Source organism: Mercenaria mercenaria, unplaced genomic scaffold (assembly GCF_021730395.1).
Source record: "Mercenaria mercenaria strain notata unplaced genomic scaffold, MADL_Memer_1 contig_4409, whole genome shotgun sequence".
NCBI lineage: Eukaryota > Metazoa > Mollusca > Bivalvia > Venerida > Veneridae > Mercenaria > Mercenaria mercenaria.
This window is the reverse complement of record NW_026462635.1, coordinates 475-25,340: the sequence shown is the minus strand read 5'-3', so window position 1 is coordinate 25,340 and position 24,866 is coordinate 475. Positions and strand designations below refer to the sequence as shown.

The 24,866-nt window shown below is 32.2% G+C and overlaps 1 protein-coding gene across 2 annotated transcripts; it reads right to left on the bottom strand.

The window, feature by feature from the left end:
- Positions 1 to 1,909: 1,909 nt before the first annotated feature.
- LOC128553862 (uncharacterized) lies at positions 1,910 to 23,753 on the bottom strand. Of its 2 annotated transcripts, none has more exons than XM_053535052.1 (6): positions 16,167 to 16,263; positions 11,752 to 12,436; positions 9,160 to 9,213; positions 6,636 to 7,121; positions 3,020 to 3,505; positions 1,910 to 2,239 (listed from the first exon to the last, which is right to left on the bottom strand). In XM_053535052.1, exons 1-6 carry the CDS (start codon positions 16,173 to 16,175, stop codon positions 2,136 to 2,138), a joined length of 1,824 nt encoding a protein of 607 aa, XP_053391027.1. In that variant the 5' UTR covers positions 16,176 to 16,263; the 3' UTR covers positions 1,910 to 2,135. The 2 variants fall into 2 exon arrangements, with proteins under 2 accessions (XP_053391027.1, XP_053391028.1); XM_053535053.1 differs by lacking the exon at positions 16,167 to 16,263 and adding an exon at positions 23,576 to 23,753 and having other exon boundaries at positions 1,912 to 2,239.
- Between the last annotated feature and the right edge of the window lie 1,113 nt (positions 23,754 to 24,866).

The following is a 24,866-nucleotide window of genomic DNA, read 5'->3' as shown; positions in this document are numbered from 1 at the left end:
TATGACATCGCTGACAGCAGTACCGGACACGCGAATGAAAAACTGATGATGGAATTTAGCTTAGTTGTAATTTCTATTTATGAACTTTGTTTAGTCATTGAAATGAACTGTGAAAAAAATACTAAAAAAATATATTTATCACCATAGTGTGATATTTTCTACAGTTCCACTCAATCAGCAGCACTATAGCAACATAATCTAAATATCAAGCGTGACTCCCCCGTACACCAACCCTTTGTCTAAATATCATAATATACATGAAGAGACGACACATAACCTACTTAACTTACTCCACTAAGTACACTGTACAGAGTGTTTTCGTGAAATTTGTGAAATTATTACTGAACCGGTATCGATCTTACGAACTCAGGTTTCAAGGCTATTGACGATGTCCCATGAGCTTCGTGTTTGAGTATATACGTATACACGCTTTTAATAAAAAAAAAAACTATTTTAATTTGCTGGTTACTTTCGATTATACAAAACGGAAAATGTACCCTAAAATCAACGTAGATTTAAAATATTCTATGCACGCTAATTTAATCAATATGTTGACAGTTAATATAAAAATAGGGACAGCATTCAGGCTATTACCACGATGACAATTCGGCTTTCAAATTGCGGTACATAGGACAGCGTAATCTAAGGAAATGAGAATTCTGTATTTTTTACCAAGTCTTAATCGTCCCAAATTCTAGATGCAAATTATTAAATATTACATGTTTACTCTAGAATGTTAAAATACTTTGCATGTCATTCAAGCTTAAACACAACAAATGTATATAGTAGTGTGTCCTGAGACTCTAAAAGGGGCCATGGTGCTTCCCTTGAAAAATGGGAACTTTTAATGTGCGGTTTTGGCACTGAAGGGCAGTCGTCAGTACGCTTGCTGGCGTCATTTTCAGACACCATTTTTACCTTACTATTTTCACATTGACACTGAGAATTCTTTCATATCTCAGGATATGGGTAGATATTTAGTATTTATTTCTTAGTTAATGTTTACCACACTTTCAAACATTTTATTCTGTTACCCAACATGAAGTGCCATGGCTTTCATTTTCAGAGACTGTATATCAGGTGATAATTTATATAAGCAACAAGTTTTATTGATCAGGCTGGGTAACAATGCCGATCAGGCTTTTGAAAAAAAAACTATTATTTCTTGAAAAATAATGATAAATTTCTTACAAAACTGGGTCCATTTATTAAGCACGACATTATGGATGATTATCAAGATAGGAAATAACTTTGTTGCTTCGTTTTGTTAGAATTACTTCCCTTTTTAGAAATTTTATGATGCATAATTTTGAAGTCCAAAAACAGTATGTTTTAATGCATTGGTTTAAAACAGAAAAAGGTTCAATGGCTTTTCTATTGCTCCAACCTTGTACGCAATACTTTCATTCTAAATAATATAGGGTAAATCCTTTGTTTAAGTGCAGATGTATGAGCAATTTTTTTAGAACTATCATTTTTTTTAATGTTGATAAAGTAAAAGCAGAGTAAAATGTATAATTTACCATTCAGTACTAGGCAATAATTTAGAAGCATTAGACGCCATTGATCCTTTTGTGTTTAAAACTAAGCATTAGACTTATTTTTTGGACCTTCCCCCCCAAAGATTATAAATACGGTCATAAAAATCTGAAAAAGAACTAAATCTACCAAAACTGAAGGCAAACAAGTATTTTTTTTAATTTGTTATAATTGTTATGCTAAAGATATGGGCCCAGTTTGAAAGAATTTTTATTTATATTTCAAGAAATATTACTTTTATGTCGTAAAGCCCTATTGGGCAAATCTTACAGCCTGTTGAACAACTAACAATGCGCAAACTTTATTTTGACATCTCACATATCATTTCACCACTGAATTAAGTTAATAAGAGCTAAGGCAGTTCGTCAAATCTACATGTAATCAATGACTTGGTACCTATATCGCTGTGTAGAGTGTTAACAAGCTTTTCCTTTGATCTGACCTAGTGACCTGGATTTTTCACCCCAGATGACCAAATATCAAAGATTCTATTATGGGTAACATTCTGACCAAGTTTTATTAAGATTGGGCCAAAATTGTGAATAGTCAAATTGTTGACAACGTAACGACGATGGACACAGGGCGATTACAAAAGCTCACCTTGAGCACTTTGTGCTTGGGTGAGCTAGAAATGAGTGTTTCAATACACCCTTTTTATACCTTTGATGCCCATGAATCGGAGAAAGCGGATCTGTAACAACTGAAATAGAAACAATGTCTACATCAATTCCCTCTTGCAGACATACAATTTTCACGAATGAATTACGGATGGTACATTAATACGCACCACTTTTACTCAACAAATGTTTGTTAAAAGTTTTGAAAATTAAGCTGACATTATGTCTATAATTATGTGCCGAACATATTGCTCCAGGTACTCGCAGTGTTGAAAATGTTACAAAACACATGTGCATTAAAAATACATAGATAAATATGTTACACACACCACAAAATCAAAATTAAAGAAAAAAATAGTTTGAAAAAGAAGTTTGATATGTTCTAAAGAATAGAAACGTTATTCCCAAACAAGCTTACATTTGTATCCTACTTCCTCTGAACAATACAGTATATAAATTAAAGATCCATTATCAAATATATTAGATTATCATGCTGTTATGTATAATGATTTCTATGGAAGACCATTAGTGACAGAATTTATTGAATCACCATTGTATGCACATGTAACCACAACATGTACACTTTATGTTCATTTTGAGAGTACGTGTCAATTTGAAACGCATTTTGTTCAAAGTTAATTGATTTCATGTTTGCAACACATGATCACGTCCACATGTCAGCTGACACATAAAGACGTACAAACGTAGGGATTATTTTAGTGGAACCTCAAATTGACTTCGACCTGAACGAAGTCGAATCTAATTAAAATGGATTGAAAATATATATATAATAAGACTTTAACATTACTTTGAGGTAAATTAATAAATTGAAGATCATTTCAGTATTCAAAGTTCCTACTTACGTTCTGTATTTTGAAGTGTCTCTTGTTTAATGTCAATGGTACGTTCGGGCATGCTTACTCTGTGTTCAAGCACAGGGTGTGGTGAAACCTCGTCGCAACATTTGTCCAGCTTGCTTTTTTCGCACGTGATTATTACGTTCATCTGTCCTTCCGTAATGACATTATTCAAATGATCAAACATGTTGTACCATTTGCATACGTTTTTCTTATCGTAACAATGCTTTCCGGCAAACTCATCAATAATGATCAAGCATATGTTTTGAAGGTCAATTTTCTTAAAATCGCTTGGTTCTGTAAGAAGGGAACATTGTGAAGGCTGATAAGAAGACGCCAACGCAACTGCTACTGATGTTTTTCCGCATTTTCCCGGCCCAGTCACCACAATGGCTTTCTTTGCTTTAAATTTGTCTCTTGCCTCTTTAATTACGCTTTCATTTACTTGACTGCTAGATATACCATACTGCTTCAGGAAGTTGTTCGTCAGTACTTTTGTTAGAATAAAAATATATGTCAATTAAACGCTATCTAAAATTTCAATTATTAATTCAAAAAATTTACATATAAGGATTTTAGCCAAGTCATAAAAATGTTAATTTGATTCGATACTCCTTCGTGATATTGCTTTTCACTACTTTTACTGAAACAAAAGCGCACTGAATAGCTAAACGTGAATTAATTATTGGACCCGTAATAGAGTATCTCCCTTTTGAAGTGTATTCAATTCCTACCATAAACCTACTTTGACTGCAATTTCAGGGCGGCGTAGGTTCAAACCCCACTGAGACCAAATTTGTTTTCCATGTTTTCCTTTTTTCTAGTAAGTTTTTTTTTCTTTCAAGACTAATTATGGATGAATTGTACAAAAGTGGAAAATTTTCATTTTATAAGCGATTTTTGCTGTTCAATGTGGATTTACCTCTGAATCAGGAGGGGTAGAGTTAGACATCTTTAAAAATACTGAGTTGCGTGCGGTAAAAGTTCTCTATTTTGCCTTCATTCTTTAGATTACATATTTTGGAAGAAATGCAGGTAGGGTTTACTATTGCCCCAAGGTTATTTTTGAATGAAATGAGCAAAATTCAAAACAGACCCACTGGATTCGACCTTATTTTTTCAGTGTTGGAGTTAGAATTCTGTCTCATTAAATCTGTTTACTTGAGGCACCCTACATAAAAATGATGTTTAAAGTTTTATTTTGTGTTTTATAATTTTTAACAATAGTTTGATGTTTCTTTTATCAAAATTAATGTTGTAATGAATTCTCTGCAAACATTTTTGATAGTGGCCATAACATTGAATTTTGTCTCTTTTTTGAGCGTGAGGAAATACCATAAATTATACAAAATTTACAAAAAACGGCACGGTGAAAGTTGTTTAAAATTTGCAACACAGTGTGAAACATGGTCAACTTTAAGAATATACCAAGCAAATGCCATTTTTAAAACATTACTATTAGGGGTCCAATACCTTGAACCCCCCCCCCCCCCCCCCCCCGAAAAAAAAACAAAAAAAAACTAGAAATGTGTCCATGGGACACAGATGCCCCCACTACATGACATTAGTCAGGGGCCAGAACTCCTACAATACTGAATGAATCCGGATGCGAAACCCCAGGTGCACAACTACACATGCTGACCAACATTCCTGTAAACTTTGATGATTCTAGGTCAAATACTTTTGGGGCTATGCGCGACACAACATTAAAATGACCAATTTTTTACTAAGTCAGGGGCCATAACTCCTACATGACTGGATGAATCCGGACGCGAAACCCCAGGTGCACAACTACACATGCTGACCAACATGCCTGTAAAGTTTTGTGACTCTAGGTCATATACTTTTGGAGCTAGGCACGACACAACATTAAAATGACCAATTTTTACAAAGTCAGGGGCCATAACTTCTACATGACTGCATGAATCCGGACGTGAAACCCCAGGTGCACAACTACACATGCTGACCAACATTCCTGTAAACTTTGGTGATTCTAGGTCAAATACTTTTGGAGCTATGCGCGACACAACATTAAAATAACCAATTTTTTACTAAGTCAGGGGCCATAACTCCTACATGTCTGGATGAATCCGGACGCGAAACCCCAGGTGCACAACTACACATGCTGACCAACATGCCTGTAAAGTTTTGTGACTCTAGGTCATATACTTTTGGAGCTAGGCACGACACAACATTAAAATGACCAATTTTTACAAAGTCAGGGGCCATAACTTCTACATGACTGAATGAATCCGGACGCGAAACCCCAGGTGCACAACTACACATGCTGACCAACATTCCTGTAAAGTTTTGTGACTCTACGTCAAATACTTTCAGAGCTACGCGCGACACAACATTTTCGGAAGGACGGACGGACGGACGGAAGGACAAGAGCAAATCTATATGCCCCCCCCCCCCCCCCAAAGTGGGGGCATAAAAAAACGCTGATAAAAAAAATAAAGATACGTTTAAATATGACCAAATATAGTACTTGAAAACAGTTCGAGGTCATATTCTTATTTCTACACCCTGAAATATAACACCACATACAAATATATTGCAAATACTAGTAGACGCGTGTACATATTTCTCATAATATATGTTATTAATTTCATGAAAAATTGCATGGACAAGAAATCAAACATGGTATGGTCAGACACTAGGAGCCATCTTGTATTTTATCATGACTGAACATTCTAAACTGGTTTTATTAGATATTTGCTTTATTATGCGTTTAAATTATGCATATGTAATTACGTGAACGCTAAAAATTCATGAGATGTGAATATTTCCTCTCGTAGAGAGAGAGTAACGTAATGAAATTTCAAAGGCGCATAAAACAATATATAGTTCCGGATTATGTTATTATCTATAGCGTAACGATATGTATTTGTCTAAATATCTATATACTTTACGGACAATCATTTTATCAAGTTTCATGTACAAATGAACAATAAGTATACGAATCTACTAGCCTATAAGCCTAGAAACGTTAGATCGACGCTTTATTATTGAAATAGACACCCGCATGAATAATGGAAGGAAGTATAACATGGCAATGCAAGGACTGCTACTGTATAAAGCTATATAAAGTTTGTTATTAGTGATAAAAAGTTTCGTAGTCTTGTTGTGGTGATCTTTTGTCCTCAAATTATCTTAATATCAAACTATTTATTAAACAAGAAAAGACACCATAACTTTTTGACGTGTTACTGTGACGTTGGCATTTGAATTACGGATCTTGGTTTCTTGTTATCTGTATTATTCTTTGATGCATAACAAGAAAATTATTTTAAATCTTTGACCTGTACGTGTTGGCTTGACATTTTAGCTAGCGTTCTAAATATAGTCTTGTGATTGTAATTGTTTGTGATGTTTAAATATCAATCATGCGCAAAGAGTTATAAACTGGATAAAAATGTCCTTAAATCTTTGACCTCTTTCTCTGGCATGCGATACATCGTATTGTAGTAGTTGATGGTTTTATCCACCCGTGCCTCACAAACTTATTAAAAAGACGAAAATAAATAAAATATCAAACCGAGTGCAAGCTTACATCCTTCATAATTGGCTTTTAATCAATAGCGGACTAAAACGTAAATCATAATCGACTTTGTCATACCAAGGGTAAGGTCCGCCGGTCGTGATTCACTTGTATCATCAAAAACCTTCACTATTTCTTCCAGAATGTCATGATCGTGATATTTTTTGCATTCTGTCAGAATCTTCAGGTCTGTTACTATGACTAGGTCTATAGTTTTGTTCTCATCTCCTTTTGTTGTATGCATCATGCTGTTGAATATATCTGCCATAGCTTTAGCTTTGCTTTCATCATACGAAAAGTTCCCAAAAGGGTCTCTGCATAGGACGAAATCAACATCTTCAGGATCGATATGGCGCCAATCCGATGACTTGTGCATTTCGACACTTCGTTTGTAATTGTAATCCATTCCTTTTATGGCTGCAAGTGCTGTTTCAAAATAACGACTATTGTAACTTCCGGTTACAACCACGTAGTGATTATCTCTAAGTTTTGTTCGGATATCGTTTTCTTCCACAGGGGCATTGAAACTGTCTGGCAATTCCTTCATTGTTGTCTCAAAGCCAGCTGGTAGAAATAGGTGACAGATGATAAGTAATGTTTGATTCTATGATTTAGCATACTTGGTAATTAAATTTAGTTAATACAACTTTTGGACAAATCCTAGTCTACAATAAATTAAACGTAAGGTCATTTGATAATGCTTCTTGATCGAAAAGTTGACACTATAGTTTTCCTTTTAATTTATTTTGTAATACAAACGATAAGAAAACAGATAAGAAGATCCTTTGGAAGCATATTACGCAACCAAACAAAATAACCGCAGACTCGGTTTGATTAAATCTGTTCCAGAGAGGTAATTTAATGTGCAACATCCCTCACGTCCCCTACCACCGGCCTAAGTCCTGCTTACGTTAACACAATTAATGCACATGAAGGCCTTATAGAAATGATTACAGTGTTGTTATCTTTATATGAAATAATTGTAACTTATATAAAGAACACGTATTCTGAACACCATATTTTATATGTGCAATAAGTAGTCTGGAGATACTATTAATTGATACATGTATTACATGTACAAGATATCAATATTTGGCGTGCATCGTTCGATTATTGTGGAATTTGTTTGTTGGGTGGTAGTGCAAAATGCAGGTTATGATAGTAAGCTCAGGCACACACTAAATATAAATGCCAGTCTGCGGTTCGCAATATGTGGCGGGTTAGTTGTACCCAACATTTGATTTACATGCATAAAAGTTACAGAAAATATAATAATGGGTGTCATATTATTTCATAAGTTTGATGTTAATCTCTTTGCATAGCCTGGGAAGCCGTTGACAATATTTGTGCTTTGTCAGAAGAAATCATACCTAATATTTATGCATTAAATATATCATTTAATTTGCGCTGATTAGTGTTAATTGGCATTCATCGAGTTTCTGATATTATCAACTGTCAATTTGCAGGTAGAAAAAAAAGTTAGAAATTGTCAGACTGGATTCCCAGGCTACTCTTTGCACTATTATGCAGTTATATTATAATATAGTCATTTGTTTTTTAAATGACATGTTTCAATTCATTTGGTCGTTTTGTTTATGAAAATCTAACGGAGAAAAACTACCAACATGTATAGGCAGACATAATTGATTTTACATATACAAGATGTAGGCTCTAAACCTGAATGATTCATAACCGTAATACATGATTATTTTATTGCCCGCCTACGATAAGCTAATGCACGGAGGGGCACCTGGTGTCTTTCTCCACCATCAAAAGCTGGAAAGTCGCCATATGACCTATAATCCTGTCTGTGTGACGTTAAACCCAACAAAAATGGTTGTTTTGTATACTAGTATTCATCAAGTTTTCTAACACCACAATATGTTTTCTGTTGTTATCTTTGTCAAGTATAAAATATTTCAATCAAGAATGGATACATTATGAGTGCGAATTGGTGCTGATCGCTTTGTGCAAATATTCGCTTCTGCGAGGTTAAACAATTTGCAGCCAAACTTTCACTCGCGAAGGTTTAGAATCCGCCCTTAATTGGACATAGGATAACATTCTACAAGTGTGATTTAGTTGTATTGAGAAATATACACGAGTTCTGTAGACGAGATAATGCGCGACTTTAGCAGCTCAATATTAATCCGCGGAAAAACGAGATGTTAAGCTTATGGTCTGTTTACTGCATACACGGATTTTGAAATACTGACGACTGTTCATTACCATTATTTGGAATTGAAAAATGAGGAAACACACTGATTTGAATTTCTTCAATTCTATACGTTTAAAGTGTATTGCAGTCATATGGGATTTGCGGATTATATGACTTTTGATTTAAAGGGCCCCTATTTTTAAACGCAACAGTTAAATGATTTTACTTCCGACAATTTTCCTTGTGATGTTTTATGAAAATGAGATTATCATTTAACATTGTATCAGTTTTATGCAAATCTGTTCATATGTGGCAGAGAAGAAAACATGAAACCAGGTGTTGAGTTATAAAAGTCATTCACTGTATAATAGAGTAGCTGATTTACACATTCTTCGTAGCATAATAGTGACACAAATAAAAAGAAATGTAGAATTATGTACAAACCTTGAAGTTGAACCAGTATGTTATCTACAGTTTTGAATCGTTTGTGTTTGTCTCCTAAAAGAAATAAACGACATTATGGTGTAAATCAAAATAGTTTTAGATATTTTTGACGGGTAAGCGACAACTAGAAAGAACTCGAAATGAAAATTTCATACATCTTCGTTCTGATTACATTTTGCGTTAATTTGTCATTGCCAATGAACGTTCGAACTAACGAGTGCTCAATGGCATATCTTTATATGCGTTAGCAAACAAAAAATAAAAAAAAATACAACAGCGACAATATCAACCCGATTGTACCGAGTATCTAAATAAAGCGAGGCCATACCATAAAAATCGATCTAGATAATTACAGGTTATTAGCTTTGAAACGAGAAATATACACGAGTTCTGCAACGGAAATATTGCGCAAAATTAGGAGCGCAATAATCTTCCGCTAAAGAACGAGTGCATATTTCCTGATGCAAAGATGATAATCTTTTTATTACATACGTATCTACACTTAAATGTAACGTAAATATAATGAATTTGTTCAATGGCCAGAATAAGATAAACAATACTGAACTAAATAAAAGAATTAATGCAAAGACACACATTAAATTACGTCACGCACCCGATGTGAAATACTGGCGTCAGCGTATTGAAAAATATTGATGTTTCCTACCATTGTAATTTAACGGGGAATAGAAACGAGTGTGTAAAGTAACAACACACTCAAAAACTGTTCTTTTTAATTCTAGATAAAATTGACATATTTCCAATCGCTGATGCACACATCAGGATCCATGTCTGTAACTTACATTTTCTTGAATAATATTGTCAGTGCTGAATAAAAATCAAACGAAAAGTGGTGGTCATGTTTGGTCCAAGTCAAACGCACAAACTGCAAAATCAGCTAGAAATGTGTCACCAAATTTTAGTCGTGGTGTATAACCTAAGTTTCAATGACAGTTTCTGTCATGTTATCATTTCATTATGAAAATGCTACCTACATGACATAGATCTGTCATATGATCCCAGAAAAAAAATGCAAAGAAAACAATGAAAATAGCTATATTGAGCAAAAGAAATAAACTAAGGACAATTTGAAGCCGCCATTTTGCGACTACTACATTTTTCGCGCCATTTACCTATTTAGTGTCTGTATAAGAAATACATTCTTCTCTAAAATTATGCCAGTTTCATTTGAAATGTACAAGCAATCTAAAGGCATGAAAAAAGGTTTTAAGGCATTTTCAGTAACGTCAACAACACGTCAAATGTTGCCAAAAACAGCTGTTGCGACTTAATTTACAATCAGTTAACCTAATTGTTAACTAGTTTATTTTTACCTTTGACTGCTAGAAATGATCAATCTTTAGTCTACACATATGCAGCTTTTGAAAAAACAATTACACCCAAAGCAGTGAACATGTGACAGTTTTTAGCTTTAACCATTTTGACAGCAAAATTGCAATAAAATCATCATTTTCTATCCAATTCTTATCAAAATAGTCCATTTCCACGCTCATCTGGCCAGATTTCAATTTTTGCCAATGGTTCCATATAGGTTATATAGCTGTTATTCTTTATTCTATATAAGATTGACATATTTCCAATGGCTGAAGCACACATCAGGATCCATTTAGATGTCTGTAGCCTACTTTTTCTTGAAGAATATTGTCAGTGCTGAATAAAATCAAACGAAAAGTGGGGGCCATGTTTGACGCAAGAAAAGTATTTCAGTCAAACACACAAGCTGCAAGATCAGCTAAAATGAGACACCAAATTTTAGTGATAGTGTATAATCTAAGTTTCAATGACAGTTTCTGTCATGTTATCATTTAATTATAAAAATGCTACCTAAATGTCAAACATAGATCTGTCATGTGATTTCAGCAAAAAAAAATTGCAAAGAAAAAAAAGGAAAATTGCTCTACAGAGCAAAGAGAGAGAGAGAGAGAGAGAGAGAGAGAGAGAGAGAGAGAGAGAGAGAGGGGACTATTTGAATCCAACATGATGCGTATTCAGTGTCTGTATGCTTTAATAAGTATACATATTATCAGGAAAACTGATAAGGCAGAACTCAGAATTAAGACAATCGCTAAATTAAGACCATATCATTGTCAATACTTAAGTTTTGGAAAACGGAATCATTTCTTTAATGTTTTAATGGTAATTATATTACTGAACTTAGTAAGAAAAACATATTTTCTACTACGAGATTAGAACGAGAGTTAAATGCATTATTTACGAAATAATATATCCCAAACAGTGTTATGTCGTTAAATAAATCATTGTTTGGAGTTAAAATACAACGGAATTATATCAAGAGAACGACAAAACATTGATTTTATTCAAAAGCAAAGCACTGTATGCGATATATCATTTCGATTCTAATACGTTATTAAATATAATTATCTAAATCTTTGAAGATATTCACCAAATATTTGCCTTCTTTGTTCAATAGGGAAATAAATTGGGTCGTGTCAGAATTATGTATAATGCTTTGGTAAATTGATAATACGTTTCCAATCAGGAAAATTGTATTCCTTGGCCGGTACTGTGCGAAGGGTTTCCTGGAAAAAATATATAACTTACTCAGATACTTACCTGCATGTCCTGACTTCGCGACAGTTACTTGTCTTAGGATTGACGTATTTTCCCTTGTATCTGACTCAACTTTATCTAATTTGTGTTTCATATCATTAATTGTGTCAGCCATTTCATTAATAGTGTCTGCCATTTCTCGAATAGTTTCCTCATACCATAGACGTAATGCATCCCCCAGATCAGGTAGGTGGCTAGTGTTAGCATTGTCAATTTTCTTACGAAACTCAGCTTCAGATGTGACGCTGAATGTATGTTTGGCTAGAGTCATTGTCGCACTGTCGAGACGATCCCAATAGCTATCAAAGTCTTTATCAGACATATTTGAAGTGTTCGAAAGATGCTGCAACTGGTTTCTTATCGCGCGAATTTCATCGATAGAAAACTTTTCAATAGGCTTAAGGCTCGCAGGAAACATTTCCGTAATTAATGTAATAAGCAGAGTAACATCCCACTTGTTTACATCAGCGATGCCCTGACCAGGATACAGTAAATTGAACTGGTCATCCCTAATTTTTCTCCTCCTTTTAAGTTCTATCACGTCTCGATGTCGTTGGGAAAGATATGAGCAAATGTTCGAATAAGATGTACCAGCATCACACTTAGCAAGCTTGATGAAAAATTCTCTTAAAGGTTCTGGACATATGTTCACCACAAAACACACAAGTCTGAAGTATTTATCCGCCATCTGTTCAGAATAAACAAAACAGAGATAACATATTGAGCATCTTTCTCTCACAACTAACTCTAAATATTGATATAAATTTTTTTATTAATTTTATTTCAAAACTGAACAACGGGCATTAGGAAATACACCCATAGACTTTAAAAACGCACAGGTTAAATGTTTAAATTGACAATGATTACACCCTTCACATTTACTGAAATTTCAGACACATCAATAACGCTCTATCCTAAACAAATGATACAAAATGTCATCGAAAATTATGAATATTTATAGGCGTTAAGTTGGTCTGCAGTTTGCAGTTTGCAGTTCACAATTCGAATTGCAAACCGCAAACTAGTTTGCATTTTGCAGTTCGAATTGCAAACTGCAAACTGTTTAGCAGATTGCGATTCAAATTGAAAACCACCAACTGTTTTGCAGTTTGCAATTCAAATTGCAAAATGAATCTTTATTTTGCAATTCAAGATTTGTATGAACCGCGTTGCTTTCCGAGAAAGCAAGCTGTTATTGTTTTGAGCTTTTTAGGATTGAAACTTTAACAATTTAATCTAATTTGTACATTGTAATATGAATTGCAAACTGCAAAACATTTTACATTTTGCAGTTCGAATTGCAAAATGAATTTTTATTTTGCGATTCACGATACATATGAAGCGCATTCTTTTGGCTTTGAAATTTAACATTTCAATCTAATTTGCACTTTCTAATATGAATTGCAAACCTTAAAACATTTTGCCTTTTACAGTTCGAATTGAAAAATGAATTTTTATTTTGCGGTTCAAGATATATATGAACGGCAATTCTCTTTCTAAGAAATAGTCTATTATTTTTTGCCTTTCAGGCCTTATTATTAAAGATTTCAATCTAATTTGCACTGTGTAATTTGAATTGCAAACTGTAAAATATTTTGCATTTTGCACTTTGCAGTTCGAATGCAAAATGAATTTTATTTTGCAGTTCGAGAGATATATATAATCCGCGATTCGCTTTCCATGAAAAATGTTACTATTTTGAGCAACTCGGGCTTTAACATTGAATATTTCAGTCACGTCGTTTTTCTTTTCTGCGATTTGAATGGCAAAATGAAGTTTTACTTATTATTCATTATATATATGAATTGTGATGTTTTGAGCTTTTCAGTATTTAAAAATGAATATATATCAGGCTTTAAAATCGAACTTTTCAGTCACCTTTGCGCTTTGCATTTTTAATTACTAACTGCAAAATATTTTGCGCTTTGCTTTTCAAATTGAAAAATGATTTTTTCGCTGTTTAAGAAATTGATCGCGATTCACTTTCTGAGAAAGATGTTAATATTTTTAACTTTTCAGAATTTTTAATTAAACATTTCATTCTCATTTGCGCTTTGCATTTCAAAATGAATGTATGGATAACACACGTTTTTTTTCTTGTTATAACATCTGGCGAATCCCGAGGGATCGGTTGGTGCCAAAGCTCGGTAGGGCGAGAGTACCAACGTATCCCGACGGATATCTGATGATGTTATAACACGAAATGAACATGCGTTAACGCAATTTTGCATAAAACGCGCATATATAAAAAGAACTGTTTTAATAGAGCACATGAACACGAGAACACGTTTACTCTCCTGTTAAAACATCCTCGAAAAGTGTCAAGAACAGCAGTTTTATGCTAGATTTTAATTTTGCGGTTCAAGAAATATATACCGCGATTTGCTTTCCGAGAAAATGATTTTCAGGCTTTAAAATCATTCCTGTACTTGTAATTTCAATTGCAAACCGCGAAATATTTTCTATTTTGCATTTTGCAGTTCGAATTTCAAATGCGTTTTTTTTCCAATTCTGGTAAAGATTCAACAAGTTGTCTTTTTGGCGATGCTAGGGAAAGAATATGGGCTGAGTACACTGACCTCAGATCACAATTAAGGCCAGTCGGTAAGGTTAGTTTAGTTTACCCGGCAAAGAGCAGTATGAACGTAAAAATTGTGAAAAAAGTATTTCCACTTTGGGACTATAATTATTATGTGCAGAAACACAAGCATCAAGAGTTTCTAATAACAATGTACCCCAGTATGCTAGGAACCGTATAAATGAATCAGTTGCATAAAGCTATGCCATTTCTGATTCCCCTTAAATACCAAGGCAACAGAAATCAAGATCCCCGCCATCAAACTGTGGTTAGCGCCAACGAGCTCCCACTTGGTACGATCAAAAAAGAATGTCTGGATACGAAATCAAGCGTCCGAGGTCTCACGAAAAACAATCTCAGTCGATGTAGCAGACTTCAGCAAAACCCTAATTGGACAATAGGGATGGGGGATGTCTTAAGTATTACGAATGACTGTAATTTGACATTTGCCTCACTGAATGCCAGTTACTTGAAACGGAATTTTTGTAACGTCAGATCTGTTATAATATTATCGCATCCCCCACTTACGTCAAAAACAGCTTATTTAACATGATGATGTTCAACATTCAAGCTTAACATAAAAATGCTGTTCAAAAGAAAGAAAAAAAAACAACAACAAAAACAACACTATATTCGAATTACTTTAAATGTGTTGAGAAATTTAAAAAAATAGAATTTTAATTTAAACAAAATTATTGTTTAATTTGGATATGAAAGTACTGTTATCAAAGATATCTAATGACCATCGCTCCTTAAAATGCAGAAACTCCTCATCAAATATATTTAACATTCCTAAAATATGAATAAATTGTGTGTGTAAAGCTACATTCATAATTAAATGCCGTGCAGTAACAGTCGACTGTTAACAAAAAAAAATCCAGTTTTTAGTGACTCTATACATTTATACTGTGTTTTGCTTTACCTGTAAGAAATTATTATTTGCTTACAAAAAAATGTTTAAATGTTTACATAAAAAGGCAACTAAATTTTCATACACGTGTTACTTAGATCTTTGAACGAATCAGACAGTTTCAATTTATAATTTAAGTTTGGTAAAAATTATATGAAGCTACAGGTAGTGGTTAAATGAGATTGTTAAACTAATGTTCTAATACAAAGCAAACGAAAAAGATATCACACTTACATATATGCATTTCAAATTTAATAGCAGTGCTCATTGTCATTGTAAATTTCTAATATTATTCTCATGATTTCTTTAGGAAAGGGTACACATATGTTGTGAAACACATAACACATTTGAAAAAAATGCACATGCTTTTCAATTGAAGTTAAAAACAAAATATAACGAAAAATAGAATAATTTGAAAAATGTTATCTTACCAAAAATGTATGCCACTCTCTATTTCCTTCCTTTATTTATTGTTTAAGTACATTGTAAAAATTTAAAATTAATCGTGCATAAATAAAATATTTTAAGTTATAAACTGAATATTACGATGAATGAAAATGAGACTGGTAAGGCAGGTTTTGGATACCTGTCTTGACTTAATTTCAGTACTTACAGCAGTACTTGAAGTAACATTGCTTATGCGCCAACAATAATAACACTATATAGTATATAGGTCGGAAACAACACAAAGTTGAACCCAAATTAAATACGTTTCTTTTGTATAAATAGAAATTACGAAAACGGTATCTTTGAAACAAAACATTTATTAAATATGCAAAAGAAAGCTCTGTTGTAAAGTAAAATGAATATTTCGAAATGTGTAAACAACAACAAGAACCCTAATGCACAAAAACTAGGCATATCCTGTTAAATGATAATAAAATATGTACACGACTTTCATTTCAAGAAAAGAACATAAGAAAATATTACCTTTTGCATGTACTATGTAAATTAACACAACTTATCCATGCAGTTATCCATCCTCTTTCCATTTATAATCCATTTACATATCAAAATATATTGAAAATATATAAAGGAAATTCCTACCCTAAATTTAACACTGTTGGTACTATTTAAAGTAACATTTGATATCATAAACACTATGATCGGTACTTATTAATAACGTGTGTCATGTTTTTAGGTTTACCGTGAATTCTCTTAAGATTTAAGACGATAACATTTATATTATACACTATTCTAAGACCTTCAATGGTGGTGACAGGAGATTTTTAATTTAAAATTATCAAAGCCGATAAGCCACTTTGAACATCTTTTATTTTTCTTCGATTACATTTGCTTATGGATTGTTAAACATAAAACTTACAATTCCCTGTTAGAAACTGTTCAGTTTCGAAACCAAATTGAAATATTTAAGGGCTCCTTTTCATTTTTGTGTACAAGTTTTAATCTTTCATTTTAAGGAAAAGAAACCAAAGGTCATTTTGTTTAGAAAACAGTTTTGCTTTCAAGAACTTCTTTTTTCGCAGTTTGGTCTAGTACAAGAGTTAATGTGCTTTCCTAATAAAAGTAATATAGGCTGTCAAAGATATTATTCCAGTACAGTGACTATCTATAAAATAAACATTAGCTTCCTGCAAGAGGATATAAATTATGTGAGTTTACACATCTATCACATACATAATTCTCTACTGTATGTACTTTACTATAACGCCGAAAGTAACAAAATGTTCAGAAATTTCTTCCACTGTATATATTAGTGAAAGTAATAATTGTCATCTAGTCTTTCGAATATGTAAAACGCTCTCTACTGCGTTAATCATACAGAAAAATGCATAACATAAGAAAGAAGTCATTATCAGTAGTATATACTTCACAATATTATGAAATATCAACGAACATAACATTGATATAAAGTTTTCAATATTTTATATGGATTATTTAAAACAGTTTTTAACTTGTGTTGTACATTAGGAGGTTTAATCTATTAATTCAATAAGTGTCTTGTATGTTCATCTTAACAAACATTAAACTTTATAGTCATATCTGTATTTTCTTTGCTTAATTCTTGGTAAATCAATCTTGCTGCGACATGGCGCCCATTTTCTTGGTTATGCTTGAACACATCAACACTACTATCATTATCATCGATGCCATTATTACTATTGTTATTATTATCATCATCATCATAATCATCATCATCATCATCATCGTCAGCAGCAACAGCAGCAGCAACAACATGTGTAGTAGAGATAACCTTTTGAGAAAACTAATGTTGTACTCGTCTGGATGATTAAGTTACATATAATGTAATCTAATGTAGATATTTTGTACACGTCAAGTATACACCGGATTTGCAGAAACACACCACAATGATATTAATGTGCTAAACATGTTCACGTACATACATAAGATAATTGTCGTGGATGACGGGTAAGTGAGAGAGAGGTTTCCCACGTTTACTAAATTTTCTCATACAGATTTTATTAAGGCAACTTTATAGCGGTTGTTATGATATCACAGGAATTAAATTGCTTTGCCTTTATATCTATATCAATTAAAAAGCAGAAATAAGAAATGATAGTTGATAAATGAAAAATCTATCAAGTAATAAAACTTAATTTCTTACTGAAACTGAACTTGAAACTGAATAATTTGATTAAACGCTTATTTCTATCCAATGATATATTCAATGGCGTTGTACATAATAATAATAATAATAATAATAATAGTTATTATAACAATATTAATAATGACAATAACAATAATAACAGTCTTATTGTAATAAACAGTCATGACCGCACCCCTCCCCTTGAGGTAATTTTACCCCTATTGCCAATACCATTGCTTTAAGCATCTGGTACGCCCAGAAGAGCTGCATATAGGGGTTCAAAACCCCCGGTTAATGGTGCCATCATATACTATTTAAGAATGAAATACTACACACTACCCTACCCATAGAGCCTTACCAACAAGTGCGTTTATTAAACAAACCTTGGAGATATAAATGTTGAAATGTAAAACCTTTTACAAAAATTTAAGAACTATCACCTGCTGTTTTCGCATGATAAACATTTATCAAAAATTTAAAACAATCCCGCAAAATCTCTGAAATACAGTGTCTTAAGATATTTTTTTAATGTGTCAAGTGATCTACTTTTGCGTAGTTTTAACGGCGGTTCATTCCAAAGTTTTGGACCAATAGTACAGAAACTTCTATCATTGATTGTTTTGCACTTGTTGTATGGAACAACATAACGACATTCAGAATTTTCAGACGATCTCAAACCTTGTCTACTAGGAATATACTCTGTAAACAATTCTGTTAAAATCTTCAATTCTTCAATTCTACATCTATTTTCTATATGCATTTCTATAGATATTATTTCAACATTTTTACCTTAAGGTAGTTCTGCATGTCTGATAACCAAATATAGTGGCGTAAGGTCATTTATCCAAATAACTTAGAATAAAGTCAGGACTCGGTATACATGAATGAAAATCGTTTTATGAATTAAAGGCTACCTGTGAGTAAATTTAATTAAACAGATACGTTACTATTTTTCTAAAGATAAGATATGACTTTAAAAGGTTTGAATCGTTAAATAATTCCAAATAATAATCAAATTCAGCGTGTAATATGCAGATCTCTTTAATCGTGGACAAATATCTCAAAAACAAGCATACATACCTATCAATTTCATTTTATCACTTTATAGACCATATATTACATTTTATTTGCGACTATGAGATTTTTCATAAAATTCTACAATGTTGCATTGAAAAAAGCAATATTCGCAAAATTATTATCGAAATTGTGATTTTCGCATAAACATATATTATGAAAACTTGTGTGAGGTCCAAATTTCTCCACCAATTTAGCAAAAAATTAAGCCCACAACCCTATTTACTGTTTAACTACCGGGTAATCAAAACTTGATATTGTGTCCCAGGAAAAAGGTAGTCTGAGATATTAAAAGAAAAAGAAAGAAAAACTTCCATGGTATTGACCATTTTTAAACATATTTTCACTATAGAATAACATTTTGATCATCTTGCAGAAAATGTAATACATTCATAACTGAAGCATCTATGTGGCGTACCATAAACCTAACACATCATGGCAATAGACTACTTTTTAAGTGAAATTACTCTGGCCTAGATAGATTTTTAACTTTCAAAACTTATTTTATTATCAAAGAAATATTGATACGTCTGATAATGTCTAGCATAAAAAATGTTATTTTATTCTGTTCTTTCTACGCAAAAGAATTTAATGCAATTATTTGTTTCCTTCATTTCAGGACTATTATTTTATCTTAGATATTTGTTTCGTGTACAAAGTTCATTCAAATGTTGTACATGTGTATTAAAAGAAATAATATAGTTTCTTTAGTGAATATTAATAGAATGATTATGGGACCAACTTTATCACAGTATATGAATTAGCACTAGAATAACTTACTCCTTTATGAAAGCAAAACCCTTAACAAGTTCACAAAATAAGGATTTGTTTTCAAATATTCAATTTAAAAACGAAAGAAACAGCAGTTATACTGTTTTGTGCCAAACACTTAATAAATGGAGATAAAACATTTTTATACTATTTTTTTTCAATAAATTGTTTGAATGCAAAAGAAAATAATATTTTAATATCTGTAAACACATTATTATATCTTATACAAATTTATACCAGTCCATTATGTTTCATATGAAGACATTCCAAAATGCAGTTATCTTGTACTCAGACGAAACATTATGCATGGTAATTTCTGATCACAGAAGATATGGTGGTGATTATATTGATTGTATACTTATGTAGGGAATTTGTCAGCCACTGTGTTAAAACAGGTAGGAAATGAAACAACAGCGACAAGCCATGTCTATTGTGTAACTGATAATTTAAAGGCAGAATAAATTATTTCTCATCTGCCGGCAATCTGTCACACTATTTTGCATTATGCATACTTTGATTTAAAATCATCTTTCAATTTAGGTTTTACAAATATATTATTAGAATCATGCGGATCTATTTAAAATGCGTTTCGTATACCTTATTGCAAGATGAATATTTAGATTTAAAAAAGTTATCCTTTTTTTTGATACTTATAAATAAGATGGATAGAAAATAGCGCATGTATTCTGCCTTTTAAAAAATAAAGGCCATAATATATAAACATTTCTGTACAGTATTAAAATTTGTGCATATCATTTACTGTATATGTCAATTTAAGAAGTAGGCCGTAAAGACATGTTGAAAGAAGGTATTTTCAGATTGTATTTTTTTTAAATATAACGATGAAACTAGCTCTAAAATATGGTAGAAACCCTTCATATATGAGACAGAGGTATATAATTTAAACTCATTTCAAATTACCAGTAGGTAGAGCGCAGGGCTATGAATCAAGGGGTTGCATGTTTGGTTTGACTTCATCCTACACTGTTGATGGACTTTGAAAAGTTGTCAGTTACTTGCAGTGAGCAAATAAGCAATCCAGGAATACTGGTAAGGTAAAATGATTATTATTGAATAACAAAATTATTGTTGAAAAACAACATTAAACACATAAAACAAACTATACACTGAAATTTTGTTTCATACAAAGGTGAATTTATACTTTTTACAAAAATGCATAATATTTATTGAAATGAATATGTTTACTTCTTTTGAATGTTATCTCTAAAATTTGTTATTTGAAGATACTCTTATTACTATTTTACAAAACCCCTACATAAGAAAGAAAGATATCCTGCAAGCAAATCCAATGGGCCCTTCATCTGGAATGACAGCAGCTCCTGAACGAAAAGAAATCAGCAACTAACTGTAATGTACAACTGCAGAGACTATCTGCTAAGTAATAAATCAGATTGTCAAAACGATTCTAGTAAAAATGGACTCTGCTGGCTGTTCTTTCATCATTTTATATAGTTTTAGGGCATCATTTTATTGATATTTATATAGATCAACCAACCTTACCACAATCTTCTGTATCTCATTCTTCTACATAAACAATAAAAATATGACATAAAAATATTTTAGATCAAGTGAGAATGTGTGATAATGTGTGTAGAAACATAAGTATTGAAGAAGTATCATTTTTGAATGTGAAAGTTTTTAAAAACAAAAGTATTCATGTTATTTTTTTATATATTTCTTTTCTGTGTTGCTTTTAATATGTTTCAGTAAAATCCAGAACAGTTAAAGTTTTTTTAAGTTTTTTATTGAAAAAAAAAACCGCAGAAGTCTACTGCTGTTTTTTCTCGGAAATTTAACTTTTATATATATTAGACCTGCACAAGGATTTTACTGACTTTATATATATGTAAAACTGGGGACATGGGGACCCTGGGACCTAACAGCGATGTACTTGCAGCTGAGAAAGCAGACATGAACGCTTTACTTTGATGAGGACGTGGGGACCTTAAATACAGAAACACAAGAATTGTTACTAAAAATGAAATGAAAAGAAAATTTCACTCATGATCAGAATTGATGATCTGGAGACCTAAATCTAGGATATACAAAGATATTCATGTAAAATATGCATGTATAGTAAACCATATAATTTAGATAATATTTCAATGTTAGATACAGAAATACTTTATTGTGAAAAGAATAGATAAATATAATTAAGTAAAAAAGTATAAAGGAAGTATTATTGAAATATATTCTATAAGACATCTATATAATGAAGGTCGGGTGGGAATGATAATATATAAGGTAAGTTTAAATTTCGTATAGTCTTACATGACATTCTAGCCGTATTTTACGTAAATCTTGCCGGTGAACTAATAAAATGTTGGTCATGTTATTAACTAAAAGTACATCTTTAAATTTTTGATTATTTATATTTAATTAATCTTCATTTATGTCTCCAACAATTATTAACTGTTGCCTTAATTCTAATGCCATTTCAAGACAACTGTTCAGTTTATCCCAATAATCTACCTTATAATGGGGTGTTCTATGTACTGAACATAATAAATAAGATTTTTATCTTTAATTTCCAACCAAACTGATTCTGGACTGGAAGTATACTTTCTAAGTTACATGATCTTTTAGGCCTTAAGAATTTGGATATATAAACTAGAAAGCTCCCTGAATGACAAGAATTAACCTTCCTGAGCATATATTAAAAGCCCGATAACTGTAATTCTGTGTCTTGTATATTTGAATCCAGTTTAGTTTCTATGAAGCATAGGACATCCATTTCTAGTTTTCTGTGATGAAGTCAAATCTATTCCGTATACTCCGAATATTCTGATGGAATATTGAAAGGCAGTGTTCTTTATTAATAAGAGGACCCGGCTTAATTTCAACATCACCAGACATACTTATCAAGTACACAATAAATAACAAATAGTTCATATTTAAGAGATCATTTAACATTAAAGACAGATTATTTATGTAACTGAAAGGAGTGATTCTGTTTATTGAATTGTGTGCGTTGCCTATAAGTAACTACAAATTTGAAATTTATATATGCTCGACACAGATAATTCATTCTGAAAATAAGTTCGCGAACAAAATAGGGTCATTGTGTCATTAGTATTGAAAACGGAGCGGGGCGGCGGCAACAATAAAAACAGTGCAACAAGAATTTGGAAAGAAGACATCAAAAAGAAATACAAATGTAAAACAATAAACTACATAGCTGAAACATCACAACAGAGTACCCTAAAAGGTCTATATCTTGATTCATGATTTATATAAAATTCGTCTGTTATCATATAATTTAAAAGATAATGATTTATCGACCGCGTTTTCACACAATTACGTTATGGATTAACCTCCTCTCGTAGTTGCGATACCTCTTCACGTAATTCTTTAGTTCTGGCTTCTACTTTAAGCTTAAATTCAGCTTTTAGATCGTGTATTAGATCAATTTTGAGCCAGGCTACAAACTCTCCAAATATTGTTTAGAACATATACTGGTGGTACTGTGAGTTTTGCTTTCTGATTCAGATTCTGAGTCTGAGTCTAAGTCTGATATTTCAGAGGTGACCGGTGTATAGAATGAATCACTGCAAGCTTTTGGTTGGGTTTTATGTCGCTTTAAGAATATACTTAAACTTTAACTTAAAGGAGTAATACTGTTTTATTGTAGTTAGTGTTATTTCATTCATGTTACCTTTTTCCAGTCAGTTATTGGTATTTCTGTGCCCCCATCCCCGCCCCGCCTGTCCGGATTTGTGTCGTGCATATCTCAAAAAGTATTTCACCTGGAGTCATCAAACCTCACAGAATTGTTATTCAGATTGAGAAATTGTGCACCTGATGTTTTTCACAATAAAATCATATCTAATAAAGTAAGCGGAATACAAAACACATCTGAAATTTGAATAAGAAAAGTGCAATATAAATCAACATAAAATATTACCTTTTGATATTAAAGAGAAAACAAAATTTAAAACGTTCGCAGGGTTCTCCCTCCTCTTTTCTTTGATGATTTATTCACTTGTTTAAACACATCTTTACTTGAAATTATATTATTTATAAATAAAATGTCAATAATTATAATGTTTACTGTTTAATGCAATATATTATCTCTTTTAACAACGTTGTATTCGAATACCCGTTTAACTATAAATAGAAACAAGTGTGAAATTCCTGATCTAAATTTAGTACATGTAACTCTGTTTATAGTAACACCTTTAATTTAAGCCAATATTAGTAACAATATGATCTGTATTTATGAATAAAACGTTTTCTCAATAAACTATTTTTAAATCCCCAGATTTAAAGTATAAGATGGCTATATTGGAGACACGCATGTTCGGCTTACATTTGCATACTTAGGTGGCTATAACTACTTTTTCATTCCGTAAGCTTTTATGTGCCTGTTTTTCGTTTACGTGGCTAAAGGAACAAAATAGAGAACAAAAGAGTAAACAAATAAATACCCTCATTCAGGCGGCATACAAAGTGTTCAACCTAGGTCATTAATTAGGTCCAAGGTCAAAGTCACATTTAGAGGACAAAGTTAAAATAGCTTGAATTTATGTCTGCTCTATATCTTCTTTGCCAGTGAAAGGATATTCATAAAACTAGCACCAATCGTAAACCTCATTAACACGACAGACAGAGATTATAATCCAGCAGATCATTAGGTTCGAGGTCAGGGTCACATTTGAAGGGCAAAGATCATTATCAAAATATTTTACTTTCCTTGTCTCAAAGTGGCATCTGAGGGTATTAATCGCCTTCACTGATTGCTCTAGTGTTCGGCTGATTTTCTCTTCTATGTATTTTGTTATATCTTTTATATATTACAATACGTAATTACGTAGAGTAGTGCAAGCCCGTTGGTATATTATAATTAGGATGATATAAAAACACTGACTTAAGATCAATTGTTATCTATAATAACAAATAGGTAAACATATATATCTGGACTTGTAATAAGGATATATAAGCTAGGTTAATTGCATACAGTTTCAGTTTGATAAGATACTCAGTACTTGTTTGTTAAAGATAAAATGAATATGATATTCTTCTTTTCGTCTTGCTAGTTCATGATTTCTATACTATACTTTTACTTACAGCTTGTTAGACTATTTAAAATATCAGCTGTTACGGGATTAGTACGACAGAGATTAGCGCCAGGTGTATGTCATTTATTAACACGAAATTTCAAGTTACTAACTCGAAATTTCAAGTTACTAAATTTG